Source organism: Pan troglodytes, chromosome 10, assembly GCF_028858775.2.
Source record: "Pan troglodytes isolate AG18354 chromosome 10, NHGRI_mPanTro3-v2.0_pri, whole genome shotgun sequence".
Classification (NCBI taxonomy): domain Eukaryota; kingdom Metazoa; phylum Chordata; class Mammalia; order Primates; family Hominidae; genus Pan; species Pan troglodytes.
Window position 1 is genome coordinate 111,553,818 of NC_072408.2, and position 22,194 is coordinate 111,576,011.

Consider the following 22,194-nt stretch of genomic DNA (forward strand, 5'->3'; position numbering starts at 1 on the left):
CAGATGGATGGATTTAGACGTGCTTGTCCCTCTAGCACTCCACGATGGTCTTCCTGTTCCACTTTCACCTATGATTGAGAATGGGCCGTCCTTCTTGAAAGAGGAAAAAGGCAGTGAAGTGATCAACAAAATCTTCTTAGTACTCTGCAAAGATGTTCATGTGTTGCCACAAAGCTAATCACCCTTTTCTGAATTCTGCAAGTATTGGGCACCAAGTGCCTGGGACACTGAGATACCTGGGCCTTATCCCAGCTGCCCTGGAGGGAGGGCATGAGTTGAGCTCACATTGTTCATAGTGACATTAACTATGATCAGGATGGAGCAGGTTGAGGCAAAGGGGTGCAGGTAAAGGTGGTGGAAATGGCTCCGTTGGGGCCCCAGGCTTGGTGGTGGTGGTTACTGGGGAGAGAACGAGGGTGTCTTCCAGGCAGGGGTAGGAGGAGGGCTTTGGAGCCCCATCTGCAGAACTAGCTCCACCTCTCTCTTGGGGGAGGACCAGCCTTCCTCTCACTGGAAGCATGCAACATGCAGAAACGAAAGGCCCAGAGCGTGGCTCATGCGTGCCTTTGGAACAATGGAGAAATCGGGTATTGTTGAAACATGCTGCTTGATTAAGAAATAAATGGACCTCTTTGGGTGCCTCTCAATTCATAGTTCAGTTACTGTGAAATTCCATGAATCCTTTACAGTCTGTTAATACATATTAATAGCTAATCTTGATATTGCCAGAAAATTGCTCTTCAGACCTCCAATTTGCTTAACAGCTGCCAATCTAAGTTGCCGCCAATTGCCTCTATCGGTCTTCTATGTCAGTGAGATATTAAGTCGCCATGAGCCAGGCATTTTGCACAGATGACAAATGTGTTTGGCGTTCACTGCAGAACCCGCTCATGTAAAAGCGACGCTCCATCATCAGTTCTCAAAGTGAAACAGAGACCACCAGCCTCAGAATTGGCCTGATAGAATCATCACGGGGCAGCGATCAAGAGCAGGTTCCCAGGACAGCCAGACCCACTGAACCAGAATTACTCAGGGTGGTGTCTGGGAACCGGCATTGCATCAGATTCCCGCTGTGATTCTTACATACACTGAACATTGAGAAATGCTGTCAGGTGAAAGGCAAAGCAACATTCCTGCTATCCTGCCCGGCACTTGGGAAACCACCCTCTGTAAGGTTTACAGTAGCTACTTCCTGAGTGCCTACTATGTGCCAGGTACCATGCTATGTGCTTTCCTTGTGGGCTCTCATCTAATCCTCAAAATGACCCTGAGAAGTAGACTTTATTGTTGTCCCTATTTTGCAGATGAGGAAACTAAGGCCTGAAGGGCTCAAGTGATTAGGCCAAAATAGAAGTAGAATATTCTGGTCAGTCTGGGAAGAGAACCAATGAAGCCAACTGGTTCAAAGAAGGGAGAGGCCAGGAGGAGATCCTGAAGGGTGGCAAGCCCCTGCCTCCCAAGAGCATCACCCTCTGGGAGGCCCATCGTGGTAGGGGAGGTTGACGGCCTCCCTGGCTAGGGGAGGGGTAAGCCACCCGGGACTGCTCAGTGGACCCATGCTCCTCCTCCCCTACTCCTGCCAGCAGCGACTTCCGAGGACCCCAAAGCACTAGCCAGCAGGTGCTCAGCCTGCCTGCCCTTACTTCTGATTTCCCAAGCAGTGTGGGAGCTGCATCCCTTCCTCACCATTGTTCCTGTTCCGGGCCACCATTCATCGGAAAGCAGTCCAGCTTGGCAGCAGCCCCATTCCTATTCCTGCACCCCTCCGGCACCCTGCCCAGGCCTCCGGAAGCCCAAACAGCTGATCTGAGATGTCAATAAGGCCCTTCCAGCTGCACCTGGCCTGGCTGAAAGGGAGCCCCGGGGGTACCACACAGCCTCAGACCAAGTCCTTCCTGGGCAGCCCTTGGCGCCCTCCCCCTCCAGTGTGATTTGATTCCCCTCCTCTTGTTTCTTGGCCTCACCAGATGGGTGGAAAGTGCCAGCGTCCTTCCCTCATCAAAAGCTGTTGCATTTCTACCCAGGGCCGAGAGTCCCCGCTCTTCTCTCTTGGCCTCCAGCCCCAGGGCTGATGCTAAGCTCCTGTGTGGCAGCCACAGGCTCTAAGCCAGAAATCTCCACCAGAAGATGAGGCGGGGGCTGCGGGTTTAGGCACGGGAAGCCCACGCAGCCTCATTGGCCGTCTTGTGTCCCGAACAATCCCTACTGTCCCAAAGTCATTCATGCATTCAACAAAGCTTTCAGTGTCCACTGTATGTGAAGCACTGGGAATACAACAGTGAACAAAAATTAGTGAAAACTACCTGCCATCTCAGAGTTAACGTTCAAGAAGGGAGAGACCAGCAAAATAAGTAAATTGAGATAAACTAAGGAGATAAGTACTACAAAGAAAAGGGAAGCAGGGAAGGGGATGGGAGAGCTGAGGTTCCAGAGGTATCTCTTAATATCCACCACTGAGTGTGAGCCTTCCTAACTGCACCCAGGGACTCCCACAGTCTGGCTGGTTCCGCCTTGTCTTTCTCTTGCAATTGCCCACAGGTTCCACTAAGTGAGCAGGGGCAGCTGGGCTGGAGGCAGTGGGGGCTGAGAGCAGCCAGAGGAAGGCACCCCCTTACTATCCTCAAACACCTCGGGGAGGCACCAACCCTACAGGGATGGTTCGGCTCACACCACTGAAATGATTGTAGCTAACATTTAAGAATACAGAGATATCACATGAAACCTAATATTCTGACTTCTCTTTTTTTAATTTATATTTTTCTAACTTTTAAGTTCAGGGGCACATATGCAGGTTTGTTACATAGGTGAACTTGGGTCTTGGGGGTCTGTTGTACAGATTCTTTCATCACCCAAGTATTAAACCCAGTACCCATTAGTTATTTTTCCTGATCTTCTCCCTCCTCCCACCTTCCACCCTCCAAAAGGCCCCACTGAGTGTTCCCCTCTGTGTCCATGTGTTCTCATCATTTAGCTCCCACTTATAAGTGAGAACATGTGGCATTTGGTTTTCTGTTCTGCATTCGTTTGCTAAGGATTATGGCCTCCAGCTCCATCCATGTCCCAGCAGAGGACATGATCTCTTTCTTTTTTTATGGCTGCATAGTACTCCATGGTATATATGTACCACATTTTCTTTATCCAGACTATTATTGGGCATTTAGGTTGATTCCATGTCTTTGCTATTGTAAACAGTGCTGCAGTGAACACATGTGTGCATGTGTCTTTATAATAGAATGATTTATATTCCTTTGGGTATATACCCAGTAATGGGATTGCTGGGTCAAATGGTATTTCTGTCTTTAGGTCTTTGAGGAATTGACACACTGTCTTCCACAATGGTTGAACTAATTTACACTCCCACCAACAGTGTATAAGTGTTCCTTTTTCTCCGCAACCTTGCCAGCGTGTTATTTTGACTTTTTAGTAATAGCCATTCTGACTGGTGTGAGATGGTATCTCATTGTGGGTTTGATTTGCATTTCTCTAATGATCAGTGATGCGGAACTTTTTTTTGTATGATTGTTGGCCTCATGTATGTCTTCTTTTGAAAACTGTCTGTTCACATCCTCTGCCCACTTTTTTATGGGGTTGTTTTTTTCTTGTAAATTTGTTTAAGTTCCTTATAGATGCTGGATATTAGACCTTTGTCGGATGCATAGTTTGTAAAAATTTTCTCCCATTCTGTTATTGGTTGTCTGTTTACTCTGTTGATAGTTTCTTTTGCTGTGCAGAAGCCCTTTAGTTACATTAGATCCCACTTGTCAGTTTTTGCTTTTGTTGCAATTGCTTTTGGTATCTTCATCATGAAGTCTTTTCCCGTGTGTATGTCCTGAATGGGATCGCCTAGGTTGTCTTCTAGGGTTTTTATAGTTTTGGGTTTCACATACAAGTCTTTAATCCATCTTGAGTTAATTTATGTCTGTGGTGTAAGGAAGGGATTCAGTTTTAATCTTCTGCATAGGCACAGCCAGTTATCCCAGCATCATTTATTTATTTATTTATTTATTTATTTTTTTGAGACAGAGTCTTGCTCTCTCGCCCAGGCTGGAGTGCAATGGCATGATCTCGGCTCACTGCAACCTCCGCCTCCCAGGTTCAAGCAATTCTCCTGCCTCAGCCTCCCAAGTAGCTAGGATTACAGGTGCCCACCACCATGCCTGGGTAATTTTTGTATTTTTAGTAAAGACCGGGTTTCGCCATGTTGGCCAGGCTGTTCTCGAACTCCTGACCTCAAGTGATCTGCCTGCCTCAGCCTCCCAAAGTGCTGGGATTACAGGCATAAGCCACCACGCCCGGCCCCTAGCACCATTTATTGAATAGGGAATCCTTTCCTCATTGTTTGTTTTTGTCAGGTTTGCTGAAGATCAGATAGTTGTAGGTGTGTGGTCCTATTTCTGGGTTCTCTATTCTGTTCCATTGGTCTATGTGTCTGTTTTTGTTCCAGTACCATGCCATTTTGGTTACTATAGCCCTGTAGAATAGCAAGTAGGGTAGCTGATGCCTCCAGCTTTGTTCTTTTTGCTTAGGATTCCCTTGGCTATTCGGGCTCTTTTTTGGTTCCATATGAATTATAGAATAGTTTTGTCTAGTACTGTGAAAAATGTCAGTGGTAGTTTAATAGGAATAGCATTGAATATATAAATTGCTTTAGGCAGTAGGGCCATTTTAATGATATTGATTCTTCCTATCCATGAGCATGGAATATTTTTCCATTTGTTTGTGTCCTCTCTGATTTTTTTTGAGCAGTGGCTTATAGTTCTCATCATAGAGATCTTTCACCTCCCTGGTTAGCTGTATCCCTAGGTATTTTATTCTTTTTGTGGCCATTGTGAATGGGAGTTCATTCCTGATTTGGCTCTTGACTTGACTATCGTTGGTGTATGAGAGTGCTAATGATTTTTGTACACTGATTTTGTATCCTGAGACTTTGCTGAAGTTGTTTATCAGCTTAAGAAGCTTTTGGGCTCAGACAACAGGGTTTTCTAGATGTAGGATCATCTCATCTGCAAACAGGGGTAGTTTGACTTCCTTTCTTCCTACTCGAATGTCCTTTATTTCCTTCTCTTGCCTGATCACCCTGGCCAGAAATTCCAATACTATGTTTAATAGGAGTGGTGAGAGAGGTCATCCTTGTCTTGTGCTGGTTTTCAAGGGGAATGCTTCCAGCTTTTGCCCATTTAGTATGATGTTGGCTCTGGGTTTGAATTCTGACTTCTCTTGAGAAATTGAAACATCTCGAAAGACCAGGTCCTCATTCCCTAATGACGGTATCAGTGAGATCTATGTGGCATCAGCCACCTTCGGTGGCCCAGTGGACTCTGACTGGGTTCATTCCCATTCAAGATGCCGAGGCCATTCATTTCTATTTCCTGATGGTTCTGGAGAGCCTTTGAGTTTGTGACTCTAACCCAGGTCACCCAATATAAACCCTGCCTACAAAAGAAGTACTTTAACAACACTAGGGTGAAACAACCCTTTCTCATTGCTCAGCAAATCCTGGGCTTTCCTTTCTGCTCATTTTTTTCTGCCTATAAAGATCCCAAGGTTAAAATGGAGCTCAGAACTATCACCCACCTGTGCCAGTGTCAGCTGAGGCTGGCTTGGGGGCTGATCCAGAGGCCAACACCAGGCCCTCCATTACTATCACCCAGAGCCTCCTACCTCACCTTCAGGGCTCAAAATGCTTTCCAGCCACGGTGCATTTTCCTTCTTCCTTTTGCCTTGGAAAGGAAGGCAAAGCTTCTGCAGAGATTCAGTTGTTGTTCCTTGCAAACAGGTGCTTCCCTAGTGACAAGTTACAATCCAGAGAAACCAATTTCCCTGACAACGTTAATGTCAGTTAACATGAAATCACTTCTTTCCTAAACCCTTTACGTTTTGTACCAGGTCCAGACCAGATTGTTTCTTTAAAGGCCCAATATTTTTCTCCTTTCTTTTCTAAACCTAAGAGGTTTTGAGCATTATGTAATTCTTAGTGCTTCCCCTAAAATGCACCCAAAGATGTCTGAGACCTGTGACCTTCTAGACCTTTGACCCCTGGCTCTACTGAATGAAAAGTCCCCTATCTTAAACCTGAGGACCAGGAAGGTGAAACTGGCCCAAGATCATATGCCGGTCACCACTCCAGTCCAGGTCTTTGCTTTAGCTTATAGCTCCTGGCATTGGAGCCCCTGAAATAGTGGAGTCCCACCCGGGCAGCCTCAGATTTCCAGGAGCAATTAAATATAACAGATCTCTGGGGTGGGACTCAGTCCTCAGTGTTTAAAGCTCTCCTATGATCCCAGTGAGCTGCTAGGGTTGAGACCCACGCCTCCAGTGGCTGCCCGGGAGCCGATAACTCCCGGGTGGGTCTCCAGACCCCAGGAGGCTGCACCATGCAGGGTCTCAGACCACAGTCTGCCTGGACTCGAACCCCAGACCCGGTTCCTAGCTCCCTGAGCTTGAGCAAGTTAATTATTCTCCCTGTGCCTGTTTCCTTATCCACAAGTTGAAAATACTAATGATACCTACCTCATAGAGTGTGAAGATCAACAGTAGCTGGTACATAGTAAGTGCTCAATATATGGTAGCTAGTATAAATATGTGACCCTTTTTTTGCTGTGGATGTGGTGTCTTCGGTGATTCCTCATGACTAGCCCTTTTCAGGAGAGTTTAGTAATTCCTCTGCCAGAAAGAAACGTCATATAATCAGAGCAAATCAGCTCATCAGGTGCTCCTCCCCCTCCCCCAATTCTGAAACAGAAAGATGATGGCAGCGCAACTGACATGCTGAGAGGGGTTTTGCATTCAGATTTTTAAGTGGAGAAACTGAGGCTAGACCCAAGCTAACAGTTGTTAAAGGCAGATTCAGAAAACCCTCAGTCACTTAATGCTTCCAAATGTACCTGTTTCTCTGGGTCTATTTGCCTGCATGTCCCCCTACTCTGCCCACCCCGAGACAGTCAAAGGGGGCGACCTCTCTTCCTCCTGTTTGGGTCTTGTGTCTGAGGGAAATTGCAAACGCTGCAGTAATGTTTTAATTAAGGGAAACCAGCTCTTCCTTTTAAGATGAAACGTAGTAAAATTTTAAAGACTTTTTCAAACAGTCCCTAAATTTGGTACTTAAACTAATTATGGTTGCCTTTTATAAATGTCCAAATTAAAAATAGACATCTAAACGAGAATGCAGGACACAGCCCAGAGCCCGGAGCCATGTTCACGGTTTCCTAGAATCAGCCCTCCTCTGACCTAATTTATACTTTTGAGAGATCAAAGCGAGATGAAGGGAGTTGGAGGCTGGGGCTGGGGTGGATCTAGGAGTCTGTCGGCAGCAGATGGCGAACCTGGGTTCTGTGTTTTGTAATTAAGTATAGCTGTGAATTGGTGAAAGACATTAGATTACAGTCATTTCCAAATAGTATAAAGCTGTGGTTCTCAAAGTTTGGTTCCTAGTCCAGCGGCATCAGCATCTCCTGGTGTTATAGGGGTTGAATTGTGTCCCTCCCAAATTCATACGTTGAATTCTCAACACCCAGGACTTCCAGAGGTGACTGTATTTGGAGAAAGGACTGTTAAATGGGGGATTGAGGAAAAATGAGGACTTTTGAGTGGGGCCCTGATCCAGGCTGACTGGTGTCCTTATAAGAGGCAGAGACACCTGGAGCGCATGCCCGGTGGGGGCTGGAGGGGGGAGGGGGGAGATTAAGAGGAGGAGACACCTGGGGAGTGGAGTCGGCTTGGGGGAGAGATGGCCGTGTGAGAAGGCAGCAAGCAAGGCACATCTACAGGCCAAAGAGAGAAGCCTCAGGGAACACCAGCCCCAGCCGGCACCTTAGTCTTTAAATTCCAGCCTCCAGAACTGTGAAAAAATAAATCTCTGTCGTTTAAGCCACCTGGTCTGTGGTATTTCTTATGGCGGCCCAAACACTTTGGGGGCTTGCTAGAAATGCAGGTTCTCAGGCCTGTCAGACCTACTGAGTCAGAAATTCTGGGAGGAGAATCCAGCAAGCTGTGTTCTAACAAGCCCTCCAGGTGATAACGTTCATGTAGGCTCAAGTTTGAGAACCACTGGCATGAAGTATGATTAGTACTCAGGGGTAGCCAGCCCAGGAGAGAATGACGCATGGTTGGAGTAGGGACTGGTTGGCTAAATGTAAACTTTCTTGTAGTAGGCTCTGCAGCCTCTGGAAGAGTCCCAACGGGTTCCTTAAATGCGATGTGGTATATGTGAAAGTGTTCCATACATGCGGAAGCTTTCTGTTGACCTTAGGTGGAAGTGCATCGTGGCATTATTCAGTCAGCTGAAGAAAGCAACCCTCCAAATACCCCAACACAGGCAAACTGAATCCAAGAATCTCCCTCCTGCACTGAATTTTCTGAGTCCTTTGAAATCTTGTGCATGTTCCTCTCCAAACAACTGGAATGTTTCTCTTTTCTGATAACTAGAGCAAGAAGATTTAATCATATTTCCCCTTTTGTCCTTGCTGCTAGGAAGCCCACAACCAATTGAGATTCTAAATCCCAGCCCTCATAGAATATTTTTTTTCTATTTTTATTTCATACTGCACATATGTCCTTTGTTATGGTCTCTTCAAAACCTTTTGAGAAAGCAAACAAGAAGAGGGGAGAGAAAGGGAATGTAAGAAGAGAGACATTGATCTCACAGCTCAGATAATTGTCAGATCAACAAGTCCTTTCTTTGTAAAATTGATCAAACTTGGTTGGAAAATTTGGGCATTCTCTTTTACTATGAGGGAACGGGTTTTTCTTCATTAATGAGTGAGTCTTCTTCACTCTCTTGTCTTCCTGATGTCCCCAGAGCTGTTGGTCCCATCAGTAGTTCCGGAACTGTGCTCAGGGAACGTGTTAGTTGCTGAGGGGTTATGACAGTTACAAAAGCTCTTCTGAGCCCTGGTGGAGCCAGGCTGTCATCAGAAATCTCTCCTGCCCCATTTTGACATGGTGGCAAAGAATTCCTCTCTTCCGTCTGGCCTGTCCAGGGCTGTCCTTACTCCAGGTTTCATAAACCAAGGTTCAAGAAGTCCACAGATAGAACCCCCAGGAGTCTAGAGTTCCATAGAAGAACTTTATTGATTGAGTGTTTTTATTTTGGTGATAATCTTTTGAAAAATGCTTATCCATTTCTGGATCATCAGGTCTGCCCCGGATAACCTAGTTCTGCCATATGAAGTCGTGGTGCCTGTGTTCATTGATGTTCTTGGTGGTTCCATGTAGCTCCATTTTTATTGTCTTGGGCTAATTGGAAATGAGCAGAAAAGGAAAATATATACATGATGAGCTTTTACCAAGTAAAGGTCAAATGAGATTCCAGCGTGCTGAGTTTCACAGTAACTAGGAATGAGGAAGTGGTAAGGAAACCGAGTCCTCATGCAGCACAGAAAGGGAAGCCCTACTCCAAACACCCTGACCCACAGCAGTGAGCAAGCATCTGCGTGGTTTCAGGCAGGGCTTTAGTTCCAGTAAAACATCACCCCTCATGTTAATGTTGTGCATTTGAATGTTTATGTTTGTTTTGAACTTGTAGTTGTGCACCTGGTTTTATATTTCTGCACTTTTTTTTTTTTTTTTTTTTTGAGACTGAGTCTCGCTCTGTCACCCAGGCCGGAGTGCAATGGTGCAATCTTGGCTCACTGCAACCTCTGCCTGCCGGGTTCAAGTGATTTTCCCCTGCCTCAGCCTCCCCAGTAGCTGGGAGTACAGGTGTCTGCCACCATGCCCGGCTAATTTTTGCATTTTTAGTAGAGACAGGGTTTCACCATGTTGGCCAGGCTGGTCTCGAACTCCTGACCTCAGGTGATCCACTCGCCTCAGCCTCCCTAAATGTTGGGATTACAGGTGTGAGCCACCGTGCCTGGCTTGTGCACATTTTAGTACCATTTTATTTTTAATAATTTAAATCAACACTAGTCTGAAAATATTTTTATTTTTTGAGACAAGGTGCTTACTCTGTCACCTGAAATTATTTTAAAATTAAAAAATTATAAAAACCAATTAAAATGTATTTTTAAAAACATTAATAGTAGAGGCCCAGGTGAATTTCTGTCTTGGATTTGAGAAGCATTCTCTTGACCCCTACCCTTGTTGTGGCAGGTGCACCATTTGCCCCTTAAACTGCTGTGGAGAAGAAGGAAATGGAGGGGAAAGAAACCTCAAATACCAGGTTTAAAAGCCCCCCTGAGTTATTTTCCGCCTCTGCAACTGAATGTAAAATGATATGCTGGTGTCATTTCCATTTTTCCTGCCTTTGTGGTCCTGAATGCAGTATTAACTGGCATGCTACCTCCCTGGGGATTCAGGTGGCCAGAAAATTGTCTCCAGCTCAAAAGAGGTTGGGAGGGTGATGAGGGGGAGATCCCCTTATTTCTCTGCTCATCTTAGTAACTTATTGCCTTCAAAATTGTCCTTAGTGATTCAAATGGCAGAATTGATGGGCCCCGTTTCCTTCCTAGTCCTTTCATTTCCTTTAAACACAGGTTTTGTTTTGTTTAATGGCATTGTTCAATAGCCCAAGAGGCCCATGAATGCTTCTCTTAGGGTGATGAATACATCAGCTAAGAAGTCATGAATTGCAAAGGTCAGAGTTTTCCTATTCAAAATAATTATTAATTGAATCCAGTGACCTAGGGCTGACCTGCAACAAAATTACAGAGCTGGTGAAATTTGTCTTTGAGATTCCTACCCAGGCGTTCTTTTTCAGATTTCTTTTTTCTTCTTTGATAAAAGAATGCCTACGTATTAACTACCTATTTTGTGCCATACCTTGTCCAAATCCTGTACTAGAGTTGATCTTATTTACTGAATGCTGAAATGTACCTTATTTGCTGTAGTCACCACCCCTGCGGGGTAGGTGGTACTATCCCCATTTTGCAAATAGAGGAACTGAGACTCAGAAGGGTAAGGCTCTTGCCCAGGATCAAGCCCAGACCTTCTTATTTCAAATCTTATCTTCACTGTACTTTACAAGTACCCTAATACACTGTCCTTATTCTTCTATATAAAATAGCCTCTTATATGATGTTATCTTCTCTTTAAACTTATAGTTTAGTACCGACTTGCTCAAAGTTATCACTTGAATGATTGACCTCCTCTTTTAGGTTCCTGAGGCCATCATAACAAATTACCACAAACCGAGTGGCTTAAAACTAAGGAAATGTATTCTCTCACAGTCCTGGAAGCCAGAAGTCTGAAATCAAGCTGTTGGCAGGGCATGCTGTCTCTGAAGGCTCCAGAGGAATGGATCCTTCCTTGCCTCTTCCCAGCTTCTGGTGGTGGCCGGCAGTCCTTGGCATTTCTTGGCCTGGAGACACATCATTGCAGTCTCCGACTCTGTCCTCACGTGGCATTCTCCCTGCGTGTCTCTGTGTCTCTGCTTTCTCTTCTTATAAGGACACCACCCATTGGGTCAGGGCCCACCCTAATCCAGTATAATCTCATCTTAACTAATTACACCTGCAAAAACCCTATTTCCATATCAAATCACATTCTGAGGTTCTGGGTGGACATGAATTTGGGAGGGACATTATTTGTCACAGTACAGCTCTATGAAAGAACTTTATGATATCAACAAACAATTGGGAAATTTATTTACTTATTTATTTATTTATTTATTTATTTATTTATTTATTTATTTATTTTTGAGACAGAGTCTCACTCTGTCGCCCAGGCTGGAGTGCAGTGCCGCGATCGCGGCTCATTGCAACCTCCACCTCCCGAGTTCTAGCAATTCTCCTGCCTCAGCCTCCCGAGTAGCTGGGATCACAGGCACCTGCCACCACGCCCAGCTAATTTTTGTATTTTTAGTACAAATGGGGTTTCGCCGTGTTGGCCAGGGTGGTCTCAAACTCCTGACCTCAAGTAATTAGCCCGCTGCTGCCTCCCAAAGTGCTGGGATTACAGGCCTGAGCCACCACGCCTGGCCTAGAAATTTCTTTAACTAGAGGGGTCTTCCTGCTTACAGATCAAGTATCCCTACAGAGATTATTAAGCCATTCATTCATTCACTCAACAAACACTTATGGAGCATCTCCTGTGGGGCTGGCACTTTTGCAAGCACCGGGGATATCGCTATGGAAAGACAAAGTTCCTGCTCTGTGGTACCTCTATTTGATAAGGCAGACACTTCATGCCAGAATGGTGTGACAAGCATAGATCTGAGTCACACACTCTGGCTCAAGTCACAGTTCTGCTTCTCTTAGAAGGAGGCACCTTGGGCAGTCACTTTGCCTGTCTCAGCCTGTTTCCTTGTTGACAGAAGGCAATGCCGAGACCACCACAGCTTTACAAATGTTGGGAGAATCTCCTCAAGGTAGTGAACAAGGAGTGCTCCACAAATCGTTTTCCATGTTATCATTCATGTGTTGGTGCATCTGACGGATCCTCAGCTGTAAAATGGAGATCCTAATAATCTCCGTTATTACTGATTGCATTAAAGAAGTTAGTCAGTGTGAAGCATGAAGAGCATTACCTGGCTCACAACGAGCACTCACCCAGTCAGTGTTAGGTGTCATCATCATCCTGATATATACTGTGCAGGAGGGAAAATTAGGAAATTCTGCATCTTGCTTTTGATATTTCTTGGCATATGCCTAGTGTCACTTATACTTGGAGAACTAAAAAATAGCATCACTGGAGATTTGGATTGATGGGGACCCATGACCACTGGGCATTGAGCCTTTGTGGCAAAATCTCAGCAAGACAAAACAATACCCAGGCACTAAGGAAGAATATTCTGGAAGATTCTCTGTGGGACCCAGAAAAGAATGCATGGCCACCAGTTGGCTACCCTGGAAGAAACTGGGCTCTACCCAACATTAAAGGTGGCCAAGACCCCGGCAGTCAGCTAATCTAACTGCCTCTTTCTACAGGCAAGGCAGGGGCAGCCTAGAGAGGGAGGAAAGGAAGAAATAATACTGATTGCATATCTACTGTGTTCAGGCCACGGAGTACACACCTTATAGTCCTCACACCAGCCTAACAAGGCATCGGAGTGAGGATCTCCTTTGCATAGGCAAGGAAACAAAGGCCAAGAAAGGTCCAGGCCCCATATTTGGGTCATAATAACATGCAAACTGGATCCGTGGTTCAGTAGCCCAGGCCTCTTTGCACATATAGATTATTGCTCTGCCCTTTATAGTGGGGATAAATCTGTTGAGTGGTGGCATTTGGTCTGTGAATAACTAGAGGTCGGTAATTAGCCAGTTATTTCCAAGCTGGGAAACTCCAGGCCAAGCTGGTTTTACCAAGTGGAAACCGAAAATATATATGGTGCCCTTGCTTCTCTGGAATCTGGCTGAGGGTCTCAGCATCATATCCCGGCTAGGACCCTCAGCTCTCCTGTTTTTCAGCTCTCCTGTTTCAGTTATTTATTGCTGGGCAACAAATCACCCCAAAACTTAGTGGCTTAACACAGCACTGATATGTCACCTGCCACAGCTCTGTGGGTAGGTAATCGGGCAGGTCTGCTGGTCTCACCTGGGATCATTCACATCACTGTGGTCCGTGGATGGCTGGCAGTTGGTGCTGGTCTGCAGTGCCCCAGTCTTCATCCTCCGGGAGGCTGGACAGGTCTTTCCATAGCATGACTGTCTCAGGGCAGCGTTCCAACAGCGTGAAGGCTAGGAACTGCAGGGCTTCCTAGTAGGCTTCAGAAAGTGTTCATCGTTGCTTCTACCTCATTCTACTCATCAGAGCAAGTCACAGCCAGCCCCCATTCAAAGAACTGGAGAAATAGAGTCTCTGCTTCTTGATGGGAGGAGTGTCAGTGTCAGATTGCAAAGGGGAATGCACATCGGGGGATACTAGCAACTCTTTCCAGATTTCCACCAGTTATTTGTGAGGCTAAAGCAGTGAGAGAATCACCATACTCTTCACACATAGACCTTGCAAAGTGTTAGTACTCTGTCTTGGTTTGCTTCCTCCCTTGAGTATAAAAATTTTTAGTGGCGATGGCATGTTATAGTTCAGCGTGTTGCTGGGAAGATTAAACATAATGTATTTAAATCACCTGTGAAGGTGCCTCTTACAGAGTAGCTCCTTAGTCATACTGTCTGCTGTTGTCATGGTGACCATCACCATCCTTTGTCCTGGGGACCATGAGAGGAGATGGACATGGAGCTTAATGCAGGGTGCAATGGCTTCTCCCTGGTGGCTACCATGATGACCCTCAGTTCCCCAGCAAACTCATCAGTGGCCCTACTTTAGGCCCATCCCAATGGCCCTGTGCACCTTTTAGTAAAAATTGTGCAGATGGAGGTTCAAAGTTGGAGGAGCAGGGGCAGATACTTGGGTTGCACTCAAGTCCTAGGCTCTACTGACTTGGCTGTCCAGGTGATTGGAGGATTTCACGGATACAGCTGCATTCTCAGGACTCAAAGCCACCCACAGTCTGGCCTGGAGGAGGCAGTGACTCTGGGGCTCCGAGTCCCTGTGAAGCAAGTGGCCACAGGAGTTGAGAAAACCAAGAATGAACTAGACAGGAGGGTTGTGCTATGAAGCACACTCAGTGTTGTGGGTGTTCAGTGGAGGGAATGATTATTCCACTTGTGTGGCAGGGGAGTGTGTGGGGCCATGAAGAATTGTCAAGTTTGGGGCCAGGCACAGTGGCTCACCCCTGCAGTCCCAGCACTTTGGGAGACTGAGGCTGGCCAATCACCTGAGGTCAGGAGTTTGAGACCAGCCTGACCAACATAGTGAAACCCCGTCTCTACTAAAAATACAAAAATTAGCAGGGCATGGTGATGCGTGCCTGTAATCCCAGCTACTCGGGGGGCTGAGGCAGGAGAATTGCTTGAACTCTGGCGGCAGAGGTTGCAGTGAGCTGAGATCGCGCCACTGCATTCCAGCCTGGGCAACAGAGTAAGACTCTGGAAAAAAAAGAAAAGAAAAGAATTGTCAAGTTTATACCAGCAGAGATTGAGAGGGGAGAATCCCAGATGGGCCCAGCCTAAGGAACGCTTGCGGCAAAAAGGAAAGAGTGAATCATTGGTTTCTCGGGACCGCCCCCTCCGGTTATGAAAGGGTGAGGAGTAGGAATCAGGCTGGAAAAGTAGGTTGGCATTGGGCTATGGAGAACCCCAAAAGGCCAGTGTATGAATGGGGGCTTGGTTCCTGGGGCAAGGAGGCAACCAAGACACCACCTCATCTGTAGCTCCAGAGCAACTATTCCATAGCCCTGTGCCCCCAGTTTCTCTGTAACTTTAATCACAATTAATATTATTCCATTTATATAAAAGAAGGACCATACTGAACTTTCATGAGTGGTGGTGGAGGTAAGGCAGGAATCCGACAGTAGGGTGCCACCACTCCGTGAAGGTCTCTGAGTCTCTGGGTGCTAGAGACTCAGGTGGTGGCAGAGCAGGCAGAGTGCCCTCCTGTTTCCTGTTCTAGGTAGACTGTGAGTACTGGTTTGGACTGGGAGTGAATGGCCTTTGGGGAGAAACTTTTGCTCTTAGAATTCAGAGGAACACACACATCTTCCCAAGCATTTCCCTTTGCCCTCTATTGAGGCTGACAGCTCTCTGCGCTGGCACCTCCTAGACTATGAGTGATTTAGGTTATGTCTCTTTGCAGTGCTGAGCAGAGCACTTTATACATCATGAGGTCTGGATCCATGTGTTGTGTGTGTGTGTGTGTGTGTGTGTGTGTGTGTGTGTGTGTGTGTGTGTGTTTAGAGACAGGGTCTTGCTCTGTCACCCAAGCTAGAGCACAGTGGCACAGTCATACCTCAAGGTAACCTTGAACTCTGGGGCTTAAGTGATTCTCCTGCTTCAGCCTCCCAAGTAGCTGGGATGTCAGGTGTACGCCACCATGCCTTCCTAATTTTTTAATTTTTTTAGAGATGAGGTCTCACTATGTTGCCAAGGCTGGTCTTGAACTTGTGGCCTCAAGCGATCCTCCTGCCTCAGCTTCCCAGAGTGCTGGGATTAAAGGCATGAGCCACTGCACCCAGCTTAGATATGTGTTTGAACGGGTGGATTTATGATCTACTTGTAGCCAAGTGGAAATGTTTCAGGCAAGTACTGAGTTCTTATTCGTCTTGTGTCTCCTCTGCAGCTGGAGCTCTCAAACACTGCTGTCCTGCACCAGATGCGGCGGGACCAGGTGACAGACACGTGCCGAGCCAACAGCGCCACAAGCCGTAAGCGGAGGGTGCTGACCCCCAACGACCTGAAGCACTTGGTGGTGGATGAGGACCACGAGCTCATCTACTGCTACGTGCCCAAGGTGGCCTGCACCAACTGGAAGCGGCTCATGATGGTCCTGACCGGGCGGGGGAAGTACAGCGACCCCATGGAGATCCCGGCCAACGAGGCACACGTCTCCGCCAACCTGAAGACCCTGAACCAGTACAGCATCCCAGAAATCAACCACCGCTTGAAAAGCTACATGAAGTTCCTGTTTGTCCGGGAGCCCTTCGAGAGGCTAGTGTCCGCCTACCGCAACAAGTTCACCCAGAAGTACAACATCTCCTTCCACAAGCGGTACGGCACCAAGATCATCAAACGCCAGCGGAAGAACGCCACCCAGGAGGCCCTGCGCAAAGGGGACGATGTCAAATTCGAGGAGTTTGTGGCCTATCTCATCGACCCACACACCCAGCGGGAGGAGCCTTTCAACGAACACTGGCAAACCGTCTACTCACTCTGCCATCCCTGCCACATCCACTATGACCTCGTGGGCAAGTACGAGACACTGGAAGAGGATTCTAATTACGTCCTGCAGCTGGCAGGAGTGGGCAGCTACCTGAAGTTCCCCACCTATGCAAAGTCTACGAGAACTACTGATGAAATGACCACAGAATTCTTCCAGAACATCAGCTCAGAGCACCAAACGCAGCTGTACGAAGTCTACAAACTCGATTTTTTAATGTTCAATTACTCAGTGCCAAGCTACCTGAAATTGGAATAAAGGGGGTGGGGAGAGGGAGAGAATCATGCTTTTTAATTTAAGATTTTTATTTGTCAAAAGAATTATATGGATATTGGGTTATTTTGTAAATTAATATTTCTTTGGGGATGATGCTGCGAGCAGCATAGTGAGAATTATTTAAAATCCTTCGTAGGGAAGGACAGCTGTCTTTGCAGGGGAAATAGGATGGGTCGTCCTTGTCTGTAGAAGTGAATACTGCAACACTGTCTCAAAGGTTTCTTCTGTTCTGGTGAATTCCATGAATTGTGCATTCCATAAATTCTAATTAATATTATTTATAGTTATTTAAACATGGTCTCATTATTTCTTTTTGTGGCAGCAAAATTCTAACATCTTTCCAGAAGAAATCTATGTTTCCTGCTTTGCTTGCTACAGCTCATTTGGGGGCATGAATGTTCTCCTTACTAACCTCTCATGGAGTCATGTGATAACAGCCATTGTCATGTGTATGGATGCCACCATTCTTGAATTTCTGCTAGAAATAAGTACGTTGCTATTGCACTTAGAGTCATCTTTGCAAGGGACTCATTCCAAACCAATTCCAATCGACCTGAAAGTCCCTTGCACTAAAGAAATGTGATTTTTTTTTAACCCAAGGAGAAAGTTGGTTGTAACAATTTTTCACCAGAATTAGCAATCTGATAGAATAAGCTTTTTTAACAGGAATTTTAAACTGGCGGTGCCAGTTGCAGTGAAGGTGAAGTGGCTATTGCTTTATATTCGACAAATATTTATTGAGCATCTACTATATACTAGGCCCTGAAGATAGAGCGTTGAACAAACCCAATAGTCTTGGCCCTCAAAAAGCTTTATGTGACATAGAGCATCCAGCTCGACAATTAGCAAACCCCTGATATTATTCATGGACTTGACATGAGGTTTGGACTATTCATGAGCAACAGCAGAAGGTCCATGACCCCTACAAATTTACATTTTTCTATGGCCCATATTTGAAAACCTGACATTCGGAGCAGGCCACTTTATATTCGTGAGTGATCCCAAGCTCACTGACCAACAGAAAAGATGCTAAAAAAATGTTTCCTATCATGTGCCTGCTCCAACTGATGGGTCATGTCTGCCTTTAAGCCCCAGAATGGATTCTCCAGGCACAGTGTGGAAGAGTGCTGTGGTGGATTAGCAATGTCTGCCTTGGGTGAGGAAAGGGGAACACTCCTCAAGTGCCTCCTACTGTCATCTCCATTCAGCCTAGCACCACATCCCCATGTAGAAGTGTTGTCTTCTACTGCTTGCCACGTACAAGTGTGAAATGCCAAGGTGAGACTCGTACACTTGGGGATTTGCAATGGTTTTTACCCCTCATGAAGGTCAGAGGTGGACTATTTGTACACATACACACATGCACACCCTCTCACGTCCTCCAGAGGCTGAAAGACCATCAGCATCTTGGTAACTGCCATGCATGAGCAGCAAGGACAGCCTTCCATAATCCATGCCCCATTTCCTCTGGAAGCCTGGAAACGTTTCATTTCCTGTTCCTTGCTAATTAACATCTAAACATGCTTCTCATTTCCAGCCATTGCTGATGCTTCTCAGTTGAAGTTTGAGCCACATCCCTCTTACAGCTAGTGAATGAGTTGGTAGCAGATACTGTATATAATAATAATAATAGTTTTAATAATAGGGGAGGGTGGGATGGGGTGTGGGTAAGTTTTGCCTTTTGTTTTTGATGCAGTATATAGTGAAGGGGTGAGGATATTCTAAACAAACAAAAATTGAATAATTTATTCACAGAAACTATTAAGATTGTATTGTAAAGCTCACAGCAAGCTCAGTGGGCAGCAGCTGCAACATCTCACCGGGGAAATTATTTTATTTAACGTGAGTGAGATGTGGGCCGGAGAAGGTAGCTGAAGCTATTTATAAAACGTTGTGTACCTTCTTCCGAGCTCTCTCCCCTTTGTGAAGGGCGCAGCAACTATACCCTTGATGGATGGAGATTTATGCAATGTGTTTTACTGGGTAGAGTGACAGACCTTGGCTGTCCCTGGAATTGAGAATCTGGACCTTATTTCCAGGCAGAGAACACTGTCCTCAGAAATGGGACTTCTGATAATGAAACAGGTTGTCCAACATTTTCTAATACGCATTCTACAGAACACAGGTTCCAGGAGGCATCAGGTTGGTGTGATGCAAACTAAGGGTTTTGTGGTCAAATATCCTTAAGAAACAAAGTTAAGTCAGTTTCCTTTCTGCAAGGACTTTTCAGCCTTCAGTGTGTGCTGTGCATGGTGAATCCCCAAAAATAATCCTTGAGTCTGTAGCATTTCCTGAACTTACATGACCAGGATACTCTATTTTGCAGATCACCCCACAGAGCTAGGGTTCCACCGAGTATACTTTGCTTAGGTTGATTTAGCATATCTGAGGTCTTCAAGGATAAAAACTGCCACCCCAACACCCTTCCATTAAAAAACAAAAACAAAATAGCACCACAGTCTCCATCTGGTTTATAGCAACAGAGGTACTTTATTTAATGAAGCAATGGTTCTAATCCTGGATACTGCCATGGACTACAATTCTATCCCTCCCGGAGGGAGTGGAGGAAGTCTTGGGTGGTGTGGACAGAAGGAAGAGAGGAGAGGGTGAGTGGGATATAGGGCCCAGGGTGGCTCCCTACTCCTCAGGCTCAAAAGGATGCTCAGTGGGAACAGATGATCTCTTGATGAGTGCTTCTTCAGTTTCATAGTTTGGAATCGTTCACTGTGTGCTTTTGGGGGGGTTTTCAATGGAAATTCACGTTGCTTTGCATTTCTGTGTCCGTCTTTGATCAGTTGTGCAAGCCTGCTCACTGTCATGTGAAGATGGCCTTTCATCTGGCTTCTCTCTCTTAAGTGAGAAAGATTGTCCTTCAGGGGACATGACATCAATAGGTTTCTGGAATGAGGGACTCTTTCTCCCCGTGTTTTGCTTTGTGTTCACATTTTCTTTTCTAATGGCATTGAAACTTTAAAAAAAATGGATTCAACTGTTTTTGCAGAATGTAGAAAGTATTCTGTGTCCTTGGTTAAAGAAATCCACTGGTGAAGTGTGCCTGGAAAATGAAAGTTTGTGTTTTTTAAAGAGGAATATTTGAAACTGCTTTCTATGCATGCTTAGCTGGAGAAAAGTACAGGCAGGCGTCCCATCTCCCAGCCACTTCTCAAAGGTGCTGCTGTGTTTTAAAGACCAGGTACAGCCAGGGCAGTGTTTGCAAGGACATTCCTGCTTACTTTATCCCTTTGGTTGGAAAGCTCTAGATGATTCCCGCAGCTCCTCCAGACCCCGCCTCCCTGCCCTCCCCAGCTGGTCTGGGAAGAGGTGGTCTGCTGACCTGTGGTATCTCAGAGGGGACGTTCCTCCTCCTCCCTGTGCACCAGGTGAGCTGCACCCTCCTGCCTATTCAGGATGTGGATGCCACAGGAGAGCAGCAGGCAGTGGAAACTTCAGTTGCACTGGTTCTCCTGGTGGCAAAGGCATGAAGCACAGGGGTCGATTAATCCAGGCTACTAGAAAGCTCCAGAGCAAAGTGTGCGGGTCCCACAAATGCTTGGCTGGTGGGGTCTGGATCAGTGCTGAGATAGAGTTGGCAGAAGAAGCAGAGGCACTCTGCTTGCTTTCCTAGCCAGTCCTCCCCTACACACACACACACACACACACACACACACACACACACACAATCTCAGCTGCGCCATTCTGTGCAATCCCAGTGACCAAATCCCTTCCTTGCCCACCTCTATGTCAGCAGGACTGACCACATCACTCCCCCGAGTTCCCACCACCAGCATTTCCTCCAACCTTTTTCCATCACAACCAGTTAGAACCCTACAGGCAACAAGGCCTTCTAGAATCCGCTTAACCCTTGGCTGATAACAGGCAAATTTCAGTCTACTACACTTTGTTAGGTCCAGAAGGAGCTGCCCATACTACTTTCTTATGAGCATGCTCAGTATGGCATATGGACATGTAATGTCACATCTTTGTGGAGTGTGATTTTCTTTTTTTACATATTTGTATGCAGTAGAGGGCCTGTTGTAGAAAACGCTCCCTGTATCTTGCTGTACTGTTAAAGAAAGCTGAATTCCACATTGCCAACAAAAGCGTGAAAATGTTCATGAACCTTCCTCCAGGAAAAGCCATTCAAGCCTGATTATTTTTCTAAGTAACTTCAATTAAATTGAAGAAAAAAGAAGCTGCTTTCCGTGTATGGTTTGTTCATGGCTCATTAACAAAAGACTGTAGGGGTGGGGTGGGCCGTGGACCTTAGCGTGCGGGGGGCCCTGCTCATGTGTATCAAAGGATGGAGATGCAGGCTTCGTTGGCAGACTCAGCCCTGGTAAAAACCGCCATAGATCCAAATTCTTTCTGTTCATCGGGTGAATGGAAGCTTTTCTTCTTTCCATTTTTTCTATAAAGTCTTTGTAGACTAATGCATTAGAAGGTGCACTGTGATCACACAGTTCCACCACTCATGTGAAAAGGCATGAAGGCTGTCAGTAAATGGCTTTGGTGGCAGAGCCAGTATTCAAGCCCAGGTTGATGTGCCTTCAGAACTCCATGTTTTTGGCACTGAATGACATGCCTCTCTAAATGGCCATCCATGGTGCCACTGCTAGGAAGTTGCAAGCCTGCACTTCAAGTCCCAGTTTTTCAATTCCAAATCCAATCCTGTTCTGATTCCCCACATAGCTTATTTCGGCTCTATGGATGAGCATCTTTTAGCTTTTTTTTTTTTTTTGGAAACGGAGTCACACTCTGTTGCCAGGCGGGAGTGCAGTGGTGAGATCTCGGCTCACTGCAACCTCCACCTCCTGGGTTCAAGTGATTCTCCTCCCTCAGCCCCAGAGTAGCTGGGACTACAGGTGTGCACCACCATGCCCAGCTAATTTTTGTATTTTTAGTAAAGATGGGGTTTCACCATGTTGGCCAGGATGGTCTCGATCCCTTGACCTTGTTATCCACCCGCCCCAGCCTCCCAAAGTGCTGGGATTACAGGCATGAGCCACCGTGCCTGGCTGCATCTTTTAGCTTTATTGGTAAAAATGATTTCTGTATATTTTTCCAAAGAAGAAATTATACTCAATGTTGTTTCTGTTTTTCATTGTATTCTAATTTAATTTTCTTTTAAGAGACAAGGTCTCACTCTGTCACCCAGGCTGGAGTGCAGTGGCACGATCGTAACTCACTGCAGCCTTGACCTGGGTGCAAGCGATCTCCCGGCACAGCCTCCAAAATACCCAAGGATTATAGGCGTGTGCCACTATGCCCGGC

At 46.1% G+C, this 22,194-nt stretch overlaps 1 protein-coding gene across 3 annotated transcripts in view; it reads left to right on the plus strand.

Annotated features, from left to right (window-relative positions):
- The window catches only part of CHST11 (carbohydrate sulfotransferase 11), a 305,461-nt gene extending 284,346 nt beyond the window's left edge, over window positions 1-21,115 (plus strand). For all 3 annotated transcript variants that reach the window (XM_009426132.4, XM_001159706.7, XM_054664634.2), the window contains exon 3: window positions 16,051-21,115. In XM_009426132.4, coding sequence (XP_009424407.1) covers window positions 16,051-16,905 — 855 coding nt within the window. In that variant the 3' untranslated portion in view covers window positions 16,906-21,115. The remainder of the gene's footprint in view (window positions 1-16,050) is intronic.
- The last annotated feature ends 1,079 nt before the right edge of the window (window positions 21,116-22,194 follow it).